Source organism: Podarcis cretensis (genome assembly GCF_951804945.1).
Source record: "Podarcis cretensis genome assembly, chromosome: 6".
Taxonomy (NCBI): domain Eukaryota; kingdom Metazoa; phylum Chordata; class Lepidosauria; order Squamata; family Lacertidae; genus Podarcis; species Podarcis cretensis.
Window position 1 is genome coordinate 52046858 of NC_137175.1, and position 21301 is coordinate 52068158.

At 47.5% G+C, this 21301-nt stretch overlaps 1 protein-coding gene across 3 annotated transcripts; it reads left to right on the top strand.

The window, feature by feature from the left end:
* Positions 1-5661: 5661 nt before the first annotated feature.
* Positions 5662-21169, top strand: B4GALT2 (beta-1,4-galactosyltransferase 2). Of its 3 annotated transcripts, none has more exons than XM_079980497.1 (7): positions 5667-5902; positions 13416-13792; positions 15082-15317; positions 15989-16179; positions 17807-17929; positions 18339-18443; positions 19619-21169. In XM_079980497.1, the coding sequence occupies exons 2-7, from the start codon at positions 13483-13485 to the stop codon at positions 19767-19769; spliced, it is 1116 nt and encodes a 371-aa protein (XP_079836623.1). In that variant the 5' UTR covers positions 5667-5902; positions 13416-13482; the 3' UTR covers positions 19770-21169. The 3 variants fall into 3 exon arrangements, with proteins under 3 accessions (XP_079836625.1, XP_079836623.1, XP_079836624.1); XM_079980498.1 differs by lacking the exon at positions 5667-5902 and adding an exon at positions 6163-6356; XM_079980499.1 differs by lacking the exon at positions 17807-17929 and having other exon boundaries at positions 5662-5902.
* The last annotated feature ends 132 nt before the right edge of the window (positions 21170-21301 follow it).

Sequence of the window (21301 nt, forward strand, 5' to 3'; positions counted from 1 at the left end):
GTATTTGTATCCTATCTTGGGAGTTGCCAAAGGCAGCTTTCAGTTAAAGCAAAACTTAGCTGAAAATTAGAAGCCAGAGAGTCACATTGCAGAAGGGGAAACACTTCTTATGGTAGGATGAATCTAAAGATCTTATAGCTTAAGCCCTGAGCAGGATTTGCCATCTGTAATCCAATCCCATGCCAGCCTTACCTGGTAACTGTAAGGGTGGGAGGAAAGAGCTGGATTCCAGGCAGCAAAATTTGTTATTTTCCCTGCAAAGTTTAGATAGTCAAATGGGGGGGGTATTGTGATATATTCTTATTTTAAGGAATATATAAAAAAAAGAAAACTGATTCTGTTTGCTTGTTATTTCATTATTTACAGCAAGTCTTCACTGTTCTGATTGGCTCAGTGCTTTTGGAGAGCAACAGAGCTGTGCTTATTTTTCTACAGGAACTTAAAAAATTATGTGGCAGGGTGTTTAGTGTCACCTTTTGGGTTCCTTGCTGGGACAGAGCCCCACCCTGGGAGATTTCCTGAAACACTTTTGACAACTGTATATTTAGCCTCTTTTCCACGTTTCCCACTACTCTGAGTAAAAACACTTGAATTTACATGTGTGAGCCATTCTGCTGTTTGTTCTGAAGGCAAAGATGCTCCTTTGGGACACTCTCGGCACTTCTCAATGACATAACTGGTGTTCATCTAAATAAAGCTTTTAAGAACATTGCTAGTGGGGCAAGATATGACCCATATAAGCTAGAGCAGGGCTACCAGATGGGGTTGCATGTTCCCTTGCTCTCCATAATTTGATTGTCAAACTGTAGCTTTATCAGCATGTGGTTATAAAAGTCATCAAAGGATAGAGAACATCATCTTTATGTTGATGATACCCCGATGCTCTCTCATAGGCTGACTGAAATGGATTCATTTAGTGTTTAAAAAATGATGTAGGTCAGGTGGTGGAAGAAGCCCTCCAGTAAATGGCTCTGTCAAGGACGTTTCCTTCAGTTCAGATCTGTACATGTTTTGATAGCTAGATGTGATGGCTTGTGTAAATTTAGAGGACATAGAGCCTCAAATTTCAGTTCAGCTTGATAACTGACAAGCCTAACATCTTGCTGTGGGGCAAAACGGATTTCAAAAGACAAACATTGTTTTGTCTAGTGCCACATACATTCTTTCCTGGTGATGTATTTACAAAATCTTTCCTATTTAAAACATATAGGACTATAACAATATGTCCAGAATAGCCTTAACACAAACTGGAGTTGCTATAGGTGGGGATGAGGGATTTATTCTCCTAACCTTTAAGCTGCGCTACAAGACTTACCTGCTTTTGAATGCAGCCCGGTGGTCCCTACACAACATTTCTTAAGCACTGAGATATGCATAACAAGTCTCTTCAAGGTCTGCATCTCAGTTACTTGTGATGGCTTCGTTTGCCTGCAGTTCATACTCTTAATGTTCTTCTTATTGTGATTGCAGCTCGGGGGGGGGGCTTTTCTTTACATAGATAATAACTCAAAATTTGACCTGTACACGTAACCTCAGGTCCTTGATTTTGCATACCCCACTTCTGTATACTTAAATACAGTCATTGGGTGAGCAGTCAGTATCACAAGATGAATCTTGATCCAAACAAAACACCTACATTCTGATTGTCATATGTGAAATCATAGTAACTGTCACTGTTCCAAGAAATGGGCTAGTTTGGCTTTATTCTCATTGGAAATATGCTAGAGAAGTTGTGAGGGTTCCTTCAGATCAGGACAGGTTGCTGTTCTGTGGCATGAGTAGGGCCTGCTACACTGTAGCTCCACATTTCCCCCCTCAAAACATGTTGTGGTTACTCCCTTGAGGTGGCTTATCTTGCAGAGGCATAACCCTGGCGAGCCCATTGCTTTTTAGGAACCTTACACTGGCCTTGCGTGTTTCTGTGCTGCAGATAATTCTCTCTATTTAACAAATGTGTGTCCTGCCCTGTCTGCTATGTGCCAGGCTGATGGTAATAAAAGCAGCTTAAAAGAAGAACAGATTCCGACTAGTGAGCAATGGAAGTGGCAGCACAATCAAATGCTTGAAAATAAAAACAGCAGCAAACTACAAAACACTTCAACTGATATTTAAAAGGCTAGGAAAATAAAAGTCTAGGAAATTAAAAGGCTATGTGCGTCACATCAAAAAGGCATTGTAGTTTGGCACTAGGTGTGCTTTCTTGGGAAAGCATTCCAGTGATGTGCTAAAATGGTGAAGGCCCTTTCTGTAGTCCCCACCTGCCACCTGCTGTGTTTTTTCCTACACTGAAATGGTGTTGCCTCCTAGCACTATGTTAGGAGCTGTTGTCCTCAGGAATCTTGCCACACCATTTTTCTGAGGGTGTTTCTTTCCTTAGTGCCATGAGGTCCTGTGTCTCATGTGGATGACCTCTGAGGCGGTGCAGACTGGGCCTGAGCCTACAGAAGGAGTGAAAGTGAAGTCCTCCATTTTTCCTCTCTAGGAGGCTTAAGTACAATCACAGTGCTTTTGCTGGCTTAGTGTTGGCTCCCTGGGTGATTCTGCCACATCCCTGCAAATCTGCTGTAAGATGGAGAAAATCCACTCACTTTGGATGTTTGTAGAGTGCCCGGCATAAGGAGCCAAGCTGGCTCATCAGACTAATGAGCTGGCAGGGATCCTTGTAGCATCGTGGGTGGGTGTTGTGGGGAGAGTCTTCCAGGATATTTGTATCCTGGCTCCCACTTAATGAGCATGCAAGTTGCTGGGTGTGGTAGGAAGGTAAAGATTACCAGATCGAGGCACTAGGCTGGCATGCAAAGCTGTAAAGAAGAGCTGGGGAGCTTGACAGCTCTCACACAGAGAGAGAATAATAAACACATGAGCCCCGCAATATTGCACTGGGACTGAAGGAGCTCAGATGTGCTTGGGCAAGGATGTTGGCATGGCTTGCAGAGTGCCTGGAAGCACTGAACTCATTAGGTTACGTTACATGATAGTTGGAGGGGAAGGCTGGGTGGGGCTGGGTGGCTGAGAGGGAAGAAAAACAAAAGAAGCTCTTCGTTCAGAACTTACAGGGTTCTCCAAATTCTAGTGAGGAACAGACAATACTTCCTGATGATTCTTGAGGGTATTAGGGTGTGGAGATTTTGGAGGCTAGTGTTAATGGCACTGTCTTGGCAACAGCAGCATAGTCCTATTGGCAGAGGTTATAGTTCCCTGGAGGAAAAACGTGTTTTGCATGCAGAATGCCCCAGGTTCAATAATTAGCATTTCCAACTGAAAAGATACCAAGTGGAGAAAAAGAAGAACCTTGGACTGCCTCTGCTAAGATAGACAGTGCTGTCTATTGTGAGTTCTTCCCAAGGCCTACCTGTGTAGTTGCAAGAACAGCCATTCTGAAGTGTAACATACAAACAAGTGGCATTTATTTGCTTGTCTCAGCTCAAAAATGTTCAGAGAGGGTGATGTTCTATCAGCCCTGCCATAGTTTACCCAAGTTAAAGTTCAATCCTATTTATTAAAGAAAAGGATACAGAGATGAAATAAAAAGAAAGATGCATTTGTATTAAATATATGTAACTATGACAATTTCATCATTCAAATTTCCTGGGCCTCTCACCACTGTTAACATGTAGCATGTCTGCCAAACCATATTCTCATTTAATGAGCTCCTTCTCTCCTAGAATGTCCTTTATGAAGAAGGCTCGGTTCATTTCACAGTTACCTGGAAATATATCCCAAAAGCATTCTATAGTACAGCTGGAAAGAGAAACTTTGGGAGGAAGGAGTCACAAATTGAACTGAACTGGTGGGGTGGGGGGCGGCAGCAGACAGACAGACCAAGACAGAGAACATTTGAATGGTCCATGCCAGGTAGGAAGGTGACAGTGCACTAGCAGACACAGGTTGGATAACAGTCTCCTAAACATATGGACATTTTGGGAAACCCTAAGCAAGTTAATACCTTGCTATAGCCGATGAGTTACATGTATGCTTTATTTTTATTTATTTTGCATATTTTGATTACTGATGTAGTGCTGGAAATGAAGAGCCCAAGTCTCTGGAGTTAGGCACATCTATACCCTACCAAATTCCATGGGTCTGATTATGCACCCCCTTATCCAAGTGATAGCTCAAAGTTCTTATTAATACAGAGCTTGCTTCAGGGAGAGGCAACTGCCACTTGCTGGGTTCTGTTCTACTCCAGCATGCCTAGAAGTGTGACTTCTGTGTGCCGCTTCTGTGGGCAGCATTGGCATCACCCTATCATACCTTCGGCAGCATGAATTTCCCTTGCATCTCCACTTCATTTCCAAGTTGCCTAACCAAGCACCAACATGGTGACAGCCACATTTTACATTTCTGGCTATATAACCCTGCTGAGAGGCAGGTCCTGTGAAGCCATATTTAGTGGAAACATTCAGTTAGCGCTGTCCTGGGGCCTCAGTAGATGTGCTTATAAACTTGCCACCTGACCATTTATATGCCAAATTCAGAGAAGAGTGGAGAGGCATCAGGAAATGGAAGGACCTTCCCCATTGCTTTTGCAGTACCCTAGACTTGAAAGGAATCTTAAAAGCGAGATTTTTTATTATTATTATTCTAGAGAGCTGCAGATTGGAAGGAGGCCCAAACTTCCTTGTTTGTTGCATTTCACCAGTTGGGCTCAGGCTCCCTGATGGTTTTGGTTACCCTAAGTAACACCATATTCTAGCTTAAAACATGGCGGGCAGGACTAGTAAGTGGCCTATGATGAACCACAGTGCCACAGAAAATGGGTCAGGGTGACGAGCTCTGTGGAAGGGACAGATGGGCCACCACCCTATCTTGCATGTCAAAAACTCACAACCACAGAAAACATTAATTTTGGAATACCAACTAAATGCTCCTTCTTTTTTTGATGTGGCAACCCAACTCCTCCTGTTCGGTGTACCTTTGTAAGAGTGGGGCCTAGATTTCTGCGTGCCTGGACCCTGCGTACCTGGGAGCCCTGCTGCTAAGTTCAAAAGTGAGAAAAAGGAGTGGACTATTTAGAAGGGAGGGAGATGCATTCTGTATGCAGTCAAACCCGTTCCCTTGTTGCATCTTCACATGCTCCAGAGCCCACGACTGAAAACGTGTGTCCCCCATGGAGCTGAGCCCACAACGTTTAATATATGCGATTCTATTTATTTTATTTGCAATATGGTGTGTACAGTTGACATTATGGGAAAATATCATGGCGACGAACAGCATAAAATCAACAATAACATGAGATTCACAAAACAAGTACGAAATACATCACAGATCGGCAGAGAAGGTCAATACATCGCCGCTTCACCCCTCAGGTGAGCATCATCACCACTGGGTGATGAGATTCATGCCTTGGCTGGAGTGCGTGTGTGATGAATGGGTACTCCCCACCCCACCCCCTAGGATCTTCTCCTCTGATCGGGACGGAGAGCCGGCGAGGAACCTGTGATCTCCACCAATCCCGCTCTCTCCGCGTTCCCTAATCTCCCACGTGACTTCTTGGAGAGCAGCCCCCCGTCCTGTTGCACTAAACGGGGCTGACGAGGGCGGCGGCGGCGGCGGCGGAGACGGCGGCCCGGGGAGCGGGCTGGCTGGCTGGGAATGGCTGGCCGGAGCTGGCAGGGGCGGTGCTGAGCGCGCAGGAGGCGGAGCTGCCGGCGCGCCCAAGCAGGCCTGATCCGCTCCCCGGTGTGGGCGCCGCTCATCGTCCTGCCTGGGCTCCGCTGTGCTGCCCGGGATGGGGCGCAGGAGCCGCTGTTGCAGCTGGCCGGGCAGCCGCCCGCTCTGAGGCCGGGCCGGGCTGGGCTGGGGCCGGGGGAGCCGCCGCGCCGTCCCCTGAGCCGCCCGGCCCGGGCGCCGAGAGACAGCGGCACCACGAGCGCACGGCGCGGCCGGGAACAAGCAGGCGGTGAGCTGGAGCGAGCGGGGCCGAGCCGGGGAGGGAGTCCGCTGCTCGGGCGCGGGGAGCCCAGAGGGGCTGCACCCATCGCGGGCGGGCGGGTGGGCGAAGAGAGAGACCCTGCCTTTGCGGCCGCCAGCCTCCTTTTGTTGTGGAGAAGGGGCTGGGTGTGTTCCCAGCAGGTCTGGCTCACACGGCTCCTCTCGGCGCCTCCATCACCTGCACCCACCTCCGGGGTTCAGGGGCGCATCCCTAGGCGGGGCGCTTCCTCCGGCACCTCAGCCATGTTTCGTCTGATCAGCCACTCCTGGGCAAACGGGGCATTGTGTGGGCCGAGGGGCTTGGGCATAGGTGTGTCGAGAGGCGCTGATGGATGCTCTCGCGTGTACCAGTTCTCGGTGGTGTGCAGCGTAGATGCGTGTCTCTAGATAACAGTTGTGCACGGATGTCTGTTTACAAGCAGGTACGTGGGCGAGAGTAAAGGTGTGCCTCTGTCTGTCTGCGCGTATCTCTAGGATGCTGGCACTTGAGCCCCTCCCCCAGCCAGCCTTGCTCCCCCTCCCCCAAGATGGCTCCTGCACAATCCCCAAGGCGCTTCTTCGAGCAGAGAAAGGCTGGGGCTGGGGCTGGGCCGCCTGGGAATTGGGGAGGGGGGCGCTCTGGCACCTGCTGCACAAGCTTGTTCTCAGCCCCTCCGCCTCTGGGCCGGATCACTTTTGAGGTTCTTCTACCCGTTTGAGGTTCCTGACAAGACGGGGGATTTCCTGTTCCAGGCAGGGGGATCCGTGGAGAAACAATGTAGCCTTTCTCTTAGGAAAAGGGAAGGGGCAGCTGCTTTTAGGAACGAGGGGCCTCACAGCCAAGGCAGCCCAGGCGGAAAATAATGGAGCTTGTATATGTTTACCAGGCTGTGTGCTCTGTGTGGAACAGAATGGCCTTGTTGCTGTCTTTTGGATCAGTTTTGCAAAAAAAGAAGAAGAGAGGAATAAACACACACACAACAGCAACCCTTGGCTGGCATCCACTTACCTTTCCCAGAGCTTCCCCATGGGCTTCTCTTCAGCCAACTGGTTTTGTTGCCCCTTGGGAGCCCATGTGGGACTAGGGGCTAGCACTATATATAGCCTAGAAATGTGTGTGCCTGGGAAGCAGGGGGCTCCGTGCTGCCTGTGCCTTCCTGCAGGCACCATTTACGAATGTTTCACTTTCCTGTTTTCACAGATAGGTAGATAGGTAACTTTCCAAAACAGGTAACTGTTAGGGATGCTTATGCCAAGTCAGGTCAGCAAGGAACATTATTGACCCGAGACTATGTTTTCTGACTCCAGTTAAAACCTGGATATTTTTTAATGCCCACAAATTGTATAAACATTGGTGTCTGCTCTCTGGTGATCATCAGGCAGAAGACAAGACTGAATTTCCAGATAAATTATTCACAGCCAAGGAGCAGCCCAGCTGCAGTCTGGCTCCATTAGTGGATTGTTAACATTGCAAAAGCCCATCTCTCCAGCTTTGCTAACTTGTATTTTGCACAGCTTGCCTGCACTCTGTTTGTACAATGGGATATCCAGCTACATACTTAATCGAGGGGAAAGGAATGGAGAGACTCCTGTGAGGGAAAACACAGGCAGACCTGGGATGCCATCTCATTTAAGAGGCTGCTGTAGATAATATCCTAGGAATAAGATGGTGGCTAATGGGCTCCTGCAATGTGTACTAGCTTCACAAATAGTCTTTCTTGCCCCAGAGATGAGCTGTCTCTGACACACGGGCCAAGTTGCCACTTAAGCAGTTTCTGACTTCTGCCTCTGTTTCTCATCCTCTTGTGTGAGAGGAGGCCAGGGCTTTTCTTGAATGCAGTGGATGTAGGTTGGCAAAGGAAGTATCTGAGGATGAACTCGGGGACCAGCAAAGCTCCTGGGAGGAGATAATTATATTCCTTTGGCACCCACTCCACTAGCCAGAGTGCAGCAAAGCCATAATTTTGAAGGAATTACATGATGGACTACAACTTTACCAGGCCCAGCTAGCATGTGCCATCTAGGGCTGTTTGGGAGTTATAGTTCAAAACTTTGGAGGGTGCTATGTTGACAAGGGTTGCTTTAGGACAAGAGACATCTGCTTGACAGGTAAAACATAGTGGTTCTAAGATGCCAATGTGTATCCACATATTCTGTTTTGAGATATTTTGTTCCTTAAGAGGAGCCATCTTATTGTGAACAAGGATGTGTCTGGACTGGTTTTCTTAATCTTCAGGTTCCCAGTGGCAGACTTTGGATCCCCAAATTTCAGTGGCACCCTGTGTGATGCTATACTTTGGTTCCCCCCTCTCATGCCCCATTCTACATCACTGTTGTGGTGCCCCCCTGTGGTGCCAGTGCCTAGTGCGGCCAAACTGGCTGCACTACCTTAAAACTACCTCTGAGGTTCCCCACACCCTTCCATTTAAGCAAGGCCTTGTTATCTTCACCACGAATAGAGCAAACTCTGGTGAGGTTATTCATCCAGCAGACTCAGCAAGGCACTGGGATGCTGTCCTGGCACACGTTCTGAGAAATGGCTACTTTTGAGATTCCAGCTCTGCAATGTGCTTGGAGTAGAGCAAGTGCACCTGGCCCATTGCGAACCATTAGGAAGCTACATGGCCCTGAGACCAGTGTGATGTGCTCTGCAGCCCGCTTCTGCTTGGAGCATGACCCATATACAGCAGTGGTGCTGGTGTCAGTTGGTTTGGCAAGGAAGCTGCAAAATTGTACGGGGCTTCATTCATTCCCTGAACCATCAGAATGCCCCTGGCTATGTTGTCTTCTGCTCTTGATCTCTCCTTAGTGTATGCTTTGTTGGGTGTGCCGTAGTGGCAGGTGAGATGTGTGAATCTCTGGAATGGGAATTGTTGCATCAGCTCAGATGTTTATATTGTTCCTCTCATTGCACTTTCCTCGCTGTGTCCTGGAGCAAGTAAGCGGGGTGTTTGGGACATGCAAGGTTAAAATTAAATGAGAGTGCCTTATAAATCCTTTTTCCACTCTGCTGCATTCACAATAAACATACTTAGGGGCATTACTAGGACCTTAAAATACTCAGTGCACATGCCCATGATATATATTTGCATATGTTAATTTCCGTTCATGTGTAGGTGTAAATTTAGGCTCCCTTTCAAAGGGAAAGCTAGCCTGCAAGCAAAATGGTTTTGAAAAAAAAAAGAGAGGGGGGCAAGAGATCTAGGACCTAGTGCAAAAGATCCAGGACTCAAGACTTCTGTTCTATCCCCCATATAATGTCCCAGCATGTATTTCAGAAGTTGTGAAAAGCTGTGGTTTGTGTTCCAGGGTGAACACTGTCGTTTTAGTTCAACTCTTTTCAACCCCTAGCTCACAGCTAATATAAAAACTCCCTGCACATAGAAATGTGCGTGTCTGGGAGAAATCCATGCTTTCCCTGACATTTACATTACTTTGTGGGTGCATTTTTCCCCATGGGAAAGCATTCAACCTCACTCCAAACCTTCAGGTCAGATGATAGAGCTTTAGGAAGAGTGTTACAGTTCAATCTGTTGGTTGTGTGATCTAGACCTGGATGAAGTAAAGATTCCTGTCCGTTAGGGTTGCATCCAAAGCAGCATCAACAGAGTCCTGCTGACAACAGTGGCACTTCTGTTTCTTCTCCTACCCCTGGTGTTCCCCCAAAATCTTCTCCAGAGGGTTCCCCAATCCTCCAGAGCTGATTTTGAGAGTGTATGTGGAGCTGAATGGGAGAGGAGGTTCCATTCCATTAGCACAAGGTCTTTTGTACCAGTGGAACAGGAGCGTTGGACACTGCCCACAGTCGTCGTGAATTTGGAGGCAGAAGGAAGTAGTGATGATCAACTGATTGTTGTAAAATGAATACAGGAGTGTTTTCTTGTGCATGCATATTTTGGAAAGAGTGACTACTCCCACACCCACCACCAAAAATTTATTCTGACAGCTCAATTAAAAGAGCCTGAGACTCATAATCTCAGGGTCATAATCAAGGGTTCAAGCCCCATGTTGGGTGAAAGATTCCATTGCAGGTGGTTGGACCAGAATAGATGATCCTCGTGGTCCCTTCCAACTCTACAATTCTATGATTCTGTTATTCACTGCCTCCCCATGTAAGGAGAGAGTTATTGGCTTCTTCCCTTTTTGTGAGGGTCATAGAACTCTATAGTGCAGTAGTAAGGCAGAAAGTCTGCTGTTTCAGTCACAAAGGATGAAAGAGATTTTATGGGATTAAGGTATGTGGGTGAATGTACTGAATATGCAGCTGTCTGACGTGCTAAATGCTTTGTGATTAGCCCAGCATTTGCTTGAATGAAACAGCTTATTATAACTTTCCTCTGTATTAAGCTGAGAGCTTTGTCCTGGTGCCTGAAGTAGTTACTTGAAAACTCCTATTTCCTTCCATCAATGGCAGTGAGTGCAGTGAAATGTTTGACTTTGGCATAAGGTAAGACTCCAAATAAATAAACCTATTGTTATAGAGACTTTATTCTTCTTCTAACACAGGGATGCAGAACCCCTGGCCCTCCAGATGTTTCTGAACTACCCATCAGCCCCAGCGCAGAAATGGACAGTGGACAGGGATGATGGGTGTTGTATTTCAGCAACATCAGGAGGGCCAAAAGTTCTCCACCCCTGTTCTAACAAAACCTACTTACACACAGTCCCATGTTCAGTACTTCCTAACATTTCAAACAGCTAGAATGAATTAAAGGAGCAGGTTTATTATTATTTTTAAGCTGATATTTCATGCACAGTAACTTGAGATGATGATGATGATTATATATTTATACCCTGCACTTTTCCCTCACAGGGATTGTGAAGGTCTAGGCGGGGAAACAAAAATATTTGGAGGGGATACCCAGTTCCACACCAAAAAGCCTTACCCTGCCCCCTAAAGTGAAAAAATAGGCTTATGAAACATTTTCTTTTGGAATGGTGGATAGAGTTTTACTCCCCAAAATGATTTCTAAAAACTTCATAATAGAAAGACTTTTATGTAAGACTTCGTACAGTACAAGATCCTTACAATATTATTCCTGTACACTTAGAATAAGCAGGTCATGAGTTGCACACTGAAAGCACAATTCTCAAATGCAAAAGCAAGTTGCATTGCTACCTCTGTGAGGCACTGCAATTGACATGTGAAAGATTCAGTTACTTTGCTTGTGGGCTTCCTCTTGTTGGCACAGTTGTTAGGTTTGTTTCTGTGCTCTTGCCTGGGCCTCAAAGGACTGTGGGTGTGAGTGGAGAAAGTAGAGGTTTTAGAAGTCTCTGATAAATATGATGACAGATATTAAGAAGCGGAAACTGATGGCAATAGCTCTGAAAATGAGACTGATTAAATTCCATGTAGTATCCATTGAGTCTTGGTCACCCTCTTTTCCCCTCTCAGTTCTTTTTATGGAATTGAGTGCTTTATGTCTGCTTGACACTGGAGGTCTGGAGGAGAAAATAATATTCTTTGTCTTGCTATAATGTTGATGATTTATTCTCTCTGTATAGTGTTTTGCCTGCTCCTCATAAACTGGTAGAACCAAAGAGATGCTAGGTTCCTTACAGCCTTCTTGACCATTTGGCCCACTATTGGTCTCTTCTGCTGAACATAATGGAGCCTGTCTTTGCATACAGGGAAAGTCCTTAACTTACTGAGGATTTGAGATCCATTGGCCACCCTTACCTGGTTTAGCCAGCCAGTTGAAGCCATTTCCTGGAGTCTGCCACTGTCACATTCTGACAGCCTATAGGAGCCACAGGTGAGAGCTGAGTGCAGGGTGGGAACCAAATGTGGACAAACTTTCCCAGAAAGAGCTTTACAAGTCCCCTGCCAGAGGTACTCCTCCTCCCCTAACACCCCTCAATCTGCATAGTGCATTAAAAAAGTATTGCAAATGTTTCAGGGTCCCCAGAAATGTCTGTTTTGAGGTAGTGGTGGGAAAAACCCTGGGTTTTTAAATCATGGCTTCAATATTTCCAGAAAATTTACTTCTCTAGTTAGACCTTAGACTCCTTGGGAATCCTGAGAGTGCCATCCTAACCATTCCTATTCAGAAGTAAAGGGACCCTTGACCATTAGGTCCAGTCAGGTACAACTCTGGGGTTGCAGCGCTCATCTCGCTCTATAGGCCAAGGGAGCCAGTGTTTGTCTGCAGACAGCTTCCAGGTCATGTGGCCAGCATGACTAAGCCGCTTCTGGCAAAACCAGAGCAGCGTAAGGAAAGTCGTTTACCTTCCTGCCGGAGCAGTACCTATTTATCTACTTGCACTTTGATGTGCTTTCAACAGCCTATAGGAGCTGGAACCGAACAACAGGAGCTCACCCCATTGTGGGGATTCAAACTGCCGACCTTCCGATTGGCAAGCCCTAGGGTCAGTGGTTTAGACCACAGCGCTCACGCGTCCTTCTATTCAGAAGTAAGTCGTATTAAACACAGTGGGGCTTACTCAGATAACTGGGGCTAGGAGTGCAGCCCTGCTCTGCGTTCTGTTCTTTCTGCCTGCTTTCTGCTATTATCCTACAAATTCGTTCTCACAGATGGGGGGGGGGGGGGGAGAGAGATCCTGCTGATAAGGATAAGATCAGATACTCTTCACATGTGTGCAATTGTGCCTTAGATCCAGCTTGCCTTTTTTTATCCCCTCCACACACACAAAAGGGACTCCAGCATGGGATGGCAGGATTTCAAAGTGAAAGTGGAACAGCCCCTCTTAAATAAAGCTCCTGTTGAGAATTGTTCCCTTCCAAATGCTGTGGAACTGATGCCTTTTTCTGATAAGAGGTGTGATGATGGGTGATTGATCTGTGTTATCTGTCATGTCTGTGTGTGCAGGATGTAGGTCTTTGAGGGAGCAAAGGATAATTGAATACAGAAAAGGGGGTGTAGGGGGTGCTGGTCTGGTGTGGTAAAGGTCTAGTTCCAGAGCTGGTATCTGAATTGCTGTTGGAGAGATAAGACAGGCCCTGATCCCTGGAAAGGGATGCAGTGCCTAACTTGGATCATTCCCCTCTTGATTCCTGTGTCTGCCCTCCCCAAAGCTCAAGGGACATCTGCCCTTCTTTCATTTCTGATGTTAAGGGCAGGAGGATATCAGTGCTGGCAAGTGGGAAGCCCTCTCCTTCCTTCTTAATAACCCCTTGTTGAGTGCCAGCCCTTCATCTCTTTTGTTTTTGTTTCTTTGGCTGGGCTGCTTCTTGCCCATTTGCCAACATTTCTTTATAGGGGGAGATAGAATGTCAGGAGAGTTATTAGATTGAAAAAGCTCATCTACTTAGACTGGAATCAATGCCATAGTGTAAGCATGCATAGTCATTCTGCAGGTTGTGGGTGATGGTAGTGATAGGATGGCCACCCTTTCCCCATGAAACATGCCCAAAATTTGTGGGGAAGACCGAAGGGGTAGTACTTGCTTGCCTTTAACACACTGTGCTCTTATGAGAGTGTTTGGTGGGTGCTGCAGGTAGGGAAGGTGTATTTGCTGACCCCTCCATCTTTCCCAAACAGGCTTGGTGCCTGGGCCAGAGCCCCCTACACTGTGCCCCCCTGATGCTGGCTGGCCTGTGCCCAGAAGATGAGCAGATTGCTGGTGGGAGTGACCCTGGAGAGGATCTGCAAAGCTGTGCTGCTCTTATGTTTACTGCACTTCCTCATCATCATGATCCTCTACTTTGATGTCTACGCCCAGCGCCTGGACTTTTTCAGCCGCTTCAATATGCGCAACTCCTCCCGCACTCTGCCCTACGTCAACGTCTCTCGGCCTAACGGGACCGCCGGGCCTCTGGGCCCTGAGCTCCTGGCCCCGAGTGTGAAGTCCGTCAGTATGAACAGCACTGTCACCGAGAAGCCCTTACCACCTTGCCCAGAGATGCCTCCTGGCCTAGGTAGGATTACAGATGAGCTCTGTCTGCCTCATGCCGTGTCCTACAGAAGGCCCTTTAGTGGGGAAACTGTATTGCAGTTATTGGGTTTATTTGTGCCCTGCTTGCCACCTGCTGTTTCCCTGTCAATGCAAATATGTCAAGTGGCTTTGGCTCCTGATAATAGGAACTAGAAGATATAGGAATCTGCAGAACAGGCATGATATTGCAAATCATAGGCTCCAATAGCCTCTACCATTGGAGCCAATCCTGCAGTGGAAAAACAGTTGGGGATATGTGGACAGTATTTGTTGAAAGCTGGCAAACTGAATAGTGTTCTTAGTATATTTACAGTGATCAGATAGCGGATTTTTTATTTCCTTTTTTGCCATGGCAACTCCTTGTCTCTTTCCCAGCCCCACTGTACCTAGCTGGTGCCTTTCTGCAAGTGGGCTACAAGTAATTGGGGAAAGGGCTCAGCTTCTGCACAGACACGGCTTAGTAGGGGCTACAAGGGTTAGCTCCTTCTTATGCTGATCTCTTTGAATGAATGCATGAAGTAGACCAGCTTTCACTCACCTGATGCCCTCCAAATGTATTGGACTACAACATGGCTGCGGCTGATGAAACGTAGCACAGAAACCTCTGGAAAGCACCTGGTTAGTGAAGACCAAAGTAGACCATCTCCTCACCCTAGGGGGCAAAACATTTAAGGCATAGAGAACTTAATACCCTTATTCCTGACAGGTGAATAAAGAGTTGAAGCATAAGCTTTGGTACAGTGGTACCTCTGGATGTGAACGGGATCCATTCCGGAGCCCTGTTCGCATCCTGAAGTGAACGCAACCCGCGTCTACGCGTGTGCGGGTCGTGATTCGCCACTTCCGCGCATGCGCGTGATGTCATTTTGACTGTCTGCGCATGTGCGAGTGGCAAAACCCGGGAATAATGGGCTCCGTTACTTCCGGGTCGCTGCAGCGCACAACCCGAAAATACTCATCCCGAAGCTACTTTAACTCAAGGTATGACTGTATTGATATTTAACTGGGGCTAAAACTTATTAAACAATGCAATCTGCAACAAGCAACAACCTTTCCTGTTAACTCTGAATCACTTATCTGGGTATTCAAGTTAACTCTGCTTTGACTGTTTGCTGTCTCTATGCTTGATACATGTTTCGGTATTTAGGTTTCTTTGCTGATTTTTTTCTGGGCAGTGCCCCACCAACTTGGCTGGTGAAAGGGACATGAGCTGTTTGTGTAAGTCAAGAGGCTGTGGCTGATGCATAGATAATGGAGTCCTTTCTCCTGCAGTGGGCCGGCTCCTTATCGAGTTCAGCACTCCCATGAGCATGGAGCGGGTGCAACGGGAAAACCCAGATGTGCGGGAGGGCGGCAAGTATTCTCCTCCAGACTGTGTGCCTCGCCAGAAGGTGGCCATCCTCATTCCGTTCCGGCACCGGGAGCACCACCTCAAGTACTGGCTGCACTACCTGCACCCGATTCTACGGCGCCAGAAGGTGTCTTACGGCATCTATATAATTAACCAGGTGTGTAGAGAATGATAATGTGAAGCAGTGGTGCAGTTGGGTCATTGCGTATTCTGGACTGAATGGTCTCATGGGCATCCCCTTCAGATGGTAATGTGCATTACTTCAAAATATGGTGTTCCAGCCCTGCTGTGCTCCAAAGCAGAAGGAGTAGGGCCTGGATATCTGACCCAAAGTTCTGTCCTAATGGCACCACTGATGCGGAAGAGAGCAAGATGGTTGGGTTTAGAACATAGTGCCATCCGGTTCCCTTGAGAGGAGCCTGATTAGGGAAAGCGGTATGTTAGTTTTCATGAATATATGCCTCTCTGTTCTGAGTGGAAGCAAAGGCTTCCTGCTTTGTGGGGGAAGTTGAGTGTGGGCCTTACAATGCACCATGAACTTTGCACCTATGGTAAGTGTGGAATGTGACATAGATGCTTCTCACTTGCTTCTTGTTTTTTAAAAAATCAGGCCTGCTCTCTGACATGACAATAAATCTGCAATACAGTTGGTGGGACTTTGCAAGATCTATAAAGGGAGATATAACAGTTCTAGAAAAAAATAGGAAAACAGTAGAATGTTATTCACAATGAAATGTAACAAGAGAGAGGTCAGCCAGATGCATCAGGTAAGAGTAAAAGGGTTGTGGCAGTTGATGTGATCCTGTCCTTCATTATCTTTCCGTACAGTTTGGTGAAGACACCTTTAACCGAGCTAAGCTGTTGAATGTGGGCTTCCTAGAAGCCCTTCGAGATGATGAGAGCTATGACTGCTTCATCTTCAGCGATGTTGACCTGGTGCCCATGGATGACCGGAATCTCTATCGCTGTTATGACCAACCCCGGCACTTTGCTGTTGCCATGGATAAGTTTGGCTTCCGGTGAGTTTGTGCACTTTGATCTTTTTTGAAATGCCAGTGGCCCCTTGAAAATGTTCAGAGTGTCAGAGGCAAAATTGAAGGAGGAATATATGACTTTATTGCACACATAACTTATGTGCTCTCATTCTGTGTGGCTTGGACATTGTGGGGACCTGCAAGCTGTGAATTGTGTTTCTTATCTAGATTGCAGTACAGGAACCTCCCCCATTCTTAAGACTACCATGTCACATTTCTTCATAATTTGCAGGGGTTTTGTACTGAAAAGTGGGGATATACAACGGCTTTGGATGAATCCCAAGCCAAAGCAGGGTGCTTTGCAGGGATGCTGGGATTGTCTGAGACAAAGTGGAACCTCTTCAAGGATCCAGAGACAAAGTGGGGAGTTCCCAAAGTGCCTCATGGCACCGTGACAACTCTGAGAATTGTCTGCTGAAAGCAAAACTAATGTAGCTAACCTTAGTGTATAAGGAAAACACAAGGGGTGTGGAACGGCTGAAGTAGAACAAATGCCATGGTAAGGGGGGCGGGATTCTGCTGTGACTGACAGGTCAAGCTTGTAACCAGAGGGAATGAGTTCACCTGGAGTCTTCAACCCCAGTGCTTTGTGAGGAGGAAAGGAAATCCTTTTTAGTTCTGTCCCCTGCCTCCCAAGATTAACTTTAAAAGTCCCCAGTTCACAAAAGTTGAACCAATTTGTCTGCCATTGGCAAGTTTCCTCTTTTGTGTCTGGTTTCCGAACAATTGCCCTCAAAAGACATGGGAAGTTTAAGTGGACACTTTTTACCCATCCCCAAACTGTGAAGGCTGTCCTTGTGGGAAAACCAATGAAGCTATCATTCAGAAATTTGACAGGATTCATCTTTCTTGGAGACTCTGATGCCTGCAAATTTCATCCAATAGTGGGGGAGGGTGAAAAGTTTCCTTAGAAAAATAACCATAACATTTCAAAGGTACCTGACAGAAAAAAGCCCCACCCTGGAACTATTTGGCTGGCTGAATCCGCTGTGGAGCGGCAAATGTGCCTGCAAATTTTATCCACTGTAAAAAGGGGGAAAGGTATAGCTTAAAAAACAACAACAACCCAATAGTGAACGAGGGGAAATGAAATCTTGTTTTTCCCCAACTCAGACTCAGAAGCACTTGGGAATGAGGCATGTTGTTTTCTGAAGTACTGACTCAAGGTCCAAACTGAATCTTCTGTTTGGTGCACACCCCTAATTTAAACTTTGCTGCCTCTTATATGACTAGATGAAATGCTCCAGAGTCCTTGTGTTACTACATTATGGAATAGGCGCTTCCAAAACCTATATGGTGATGTAAACAAGCAGACAGGATCCCCACGTGAATTTTCTGTGTTGCCTATATTCTTACCTGCCAAAGATGGCAAAAGGAGATGGAGGAGGTACAGTGTGTATAAAATGGAACCCTGCATTCCAGCTAAGGAGAAGGGAAATGGGAAGGATTTAGGAGAGACCTGATGCAGGGGGAGCAATGGGTGACATCACATGGCTGATTTGGAAACTGGGATTTAGACTGTGTCAGGTGTAGCTTGGACCACCCAGGTTCTGTGCTCCTGAACCCATTCGTGGCTTGACTGATTCCCATCTCTCCTGCTTGTCCTCTGCAGGCTGCCATACTCTGGCTACTTCGGAGGTGTCTCTGGCCTGAGCAAGACACAGTTTCTGAAGATCAATGGCTTCCCTAACGAGTACTGGGGCTGGGGTGGGGAAGATGACGACATCTTTAACCGGTGCGTGAGAGGCTGGGCCAAGCCTAGCCAGAACTTGTTCTCTGCAAGTTGGTTGTAGTAGCCATGTAGTCTGTTTTTCCGTGTGGTGTCTCCTGGGAATGTGCTGAGTGGCAGGGAACAGCATTCTCTTCTGGGGTGGGGTAGCTGTGCAAATGGCAGGTGGCAATATGCAACACCTGCCTTTCCTATAACAATGCTCCCAAATCTGAGAAAGGAGGACATAGGCAGGTAGGTATTCCACAGCACATAACAGGCAGGGCCAAATAGAAGGCCTGGGGAGCCAATACTCTGAAAGCTAGAAGGGTTTGGGGGTGCTGAGGACTGGAGGGTGAGGACTAACTCCAGCTTTATTTAGAGTTTGCCCCCAACCTGTCTGCTGGTCTTTGAGCTGCACTTTTTCTTTACACAGGATCTCGCTTAATGGCATGAAAGTGTCACGTCCTGATGCCCGCATTGGGCGCTACCGCATGATCAAGCACGAGCGTGACCGACACAACGAGCCCAATCCCCAGCGGTGAGAGAGACAATGTGCTTGCCAGCTCCCTCCCTAGTCCATTGCAAGCTACATAAGGAGATAGAAAGCTCCCACAAAATTTCTGCACCATTTCCCTGGGCACATAATGGCTTTCAAGCCTGATTTCCAATGGAATATAATCTTCCAGACACATCTTCCCTTTTATAGCATACTACTGTACACCTCGTGAGGAGAGAGGGGCCACATTTGTTTGCCTCCCTGTAGAATCTCCATGAAACAAACCAAGATAGCCTACAAGTCCTTAGCCTTCCCCCAGAGAGTGTTTTCTATTACTGTGTGTGCATTCCTCTCTTTCTGATCTACCCCCAGTTTTAATTCCACTCTCTGCCTCTTCTAAGAGACACAGACATGAATCAGAGTCCCAACCATGCACCAGGTGTGTTTGGTTAAATCTATGTTTTGCTAGTTCTAGGCAGGGAAAGAGAAAGGGACTCCTGTCCTGTGCCCTAACATTTATTGTCTGGAACCAGAGAAAAGCCACAGCTGGCATGGTTTCAGGGCAATACACTAAACCTTATTTCATGAGACCCTGACATTCCACTTGAGAAGGTTGTGTGGTGGTAGTAATCACCTATCATGAGAACTAAATGCAGTCACCATCCATGGCCCTCCAGGATCCTATGACGCCATCACACTTTGCAACCTTGCTATATCATTTGACAGGGACTGTTGTTTTACAGCTGAGCTCTGGGTGGAGAAGCTCACTCTGTTACTTGGGACTTTCAACCTGGAAGGGCTGTGCATGGTGATTGTCCGTTCATGTGTTCAGAAAACACAATTTCATTTCGGAAGTCCCAGTGCTTTGTATGCTGGAAATCTGACATAAGAAATTGCTTTATTGTGCATGGATAATGCCACGTAAGGCTCTTCCCAAAATCCTTCCAAGTGGCCTGAGCTGTCATTAGACTCTCTATTCCAGGCTTCCTCAAACTCAACCCTACAGATGTTTTTGGCCTACAACTCCCATGATCCCTAGCTAGCAGGACCAGTGGTCAGGGATGATGGGAATTGTAGTCTCGAAACATCTGGAGGGCCAAGGTTGAGGAAGCCTGCTCTATTCCATTCATCAAGGAATGGCTGGTAGGTTTAACTTGAATTAACCTAACTGCCTACTTTCATGTGTAAGATGACTTTCTCTCTGGTTCTCCTGGCAGGTTCACCAAAATCCAGAATACCAAGGTGACCATGAAACGCGATGGCATTGGCTCGCTTCAGTACCGCCTGGTGGAGGTGGTTCGTCGTCCCATGTACACCAATGTAACCGTGGAGATTGGCCGCCCACCACCACGCCCCCCTCGGGGCTGACTCTTTGCTGCCTGGCTCTGCCCATGGCCCATGCATGAGGAGCTGTGCGGATCCCAGCCCTGACTGGTTCAGAGGACTGTGTCCTGGCTTGGAGGAGCTGTCTGCCTCCTTTGTGGGGATGCGGGAAAGGCCAAGACTACACCTTCGCCTTGCCCCAGCCTTTGGCTGAAGCCCATCTCCTGATCACTAGTCAGTTCTCCACAGTGCCCTTCACAGGTTGGGGAGGAAGTGTGAGTGTGTCATGGTGCCTGGCGCAGCGCTTAGGGGTCCTGGGCACAGCCAAGCCCCACTCCTGGCTGGAAAGCACTGAGAGCAGAGAAACCTTGTGCAGGTTCTTGAACCTCCCTATCCTCTCCCAGAACTTTTCACAGAGCGGCATCCCTTAAGGATCCCGGAAGTACAGTACAGGTAGTTGTTTTCCTTTCCTCTCAGTGTGCAAGAGTGCCGTTTGAGCCTTCCTTCCAGGGGGTGGCCTGGCCTTACGACAAATGCCAGCTCACAAGGTGTCCAGGTGGTTCACTCGTGCCCAGCTGAGGAGAAGCTCTTCCAAAGGAGAAGCTCTCATGGGCCTGGCCACTGCCCACCTCCATTCATGGCTTGGTGCTGTCCCCCTGCTGGGCCCTGGGTATCACTTCTGGCTCCAGTAACACAGGGGTGTTTTATACAAAACCCTCATTAGAATACTTGAGTGCTTCCTGGGTTAGTGTGACAGGTAGCCTGTATGTCAAGGGACAACAGGTCATTCTTCCTAGCAGTGTTTGCTCTTCTGTCTGTGAATGGGGAATATTGGTTGGGCAGTGTGTGCTTCACTTCTCAGCAAGGGTGGAATCAAAATGGCATGGTTCGGCCTACTCTCTGGTGTGGGCTAGCTTCTCTTTTTTACAGGCACCGATGGGCCTATGGCCATGGCTACAGAACAGAGGAAGGTGAAGTTGGCTTCTTGCTGCCTGTCCCCTACCTCTCACCTCCAACCCACTTACCCCATACCAACCCTCACTCACCAATCAACCTTCCCGCCATCTGCCAGGCAACCTGCCGTTGACCACTCATCGTGCCCTCTTTGTCAAGCTGCCATCTGCCACCACCTGAGGCCAGGCCCCTGGGTCCGACTGTCTGCTCATGACACATGGTGGCCGTGTGCCTAATTCCTGGAGCTAGGAAGCTGCTGGTGTCCCTCATCTCTGGTTATGGTGCCTGGCAGGTAGAATCTCCTGCGCCGGTCCACTTTGGGATGGCAGCTGGGCCAGGCTTGAAGCCAGGCACCAGCGTGTTGCGCAGCCCAGGTGTTGGTGACTTTTGTACATTTGAATGTTTTGATCCCTTTTCAAGCCTATGGTGAATGCAGCACTGGTCACTACGATCAGACTTTTGTATTCAATAAAGTTTCAAAACTTGGGAGACTCCTTGCCTATGGGATTCAGGTGGGGTCTGTGGATAGAGGCAACACTGCAGGTTTATGCAATCTATCTTGGCAAGGTACAAAATTAAGAATTAAATTCGTTTCCAAATGAATGGCACCTCATTGTGCTTCC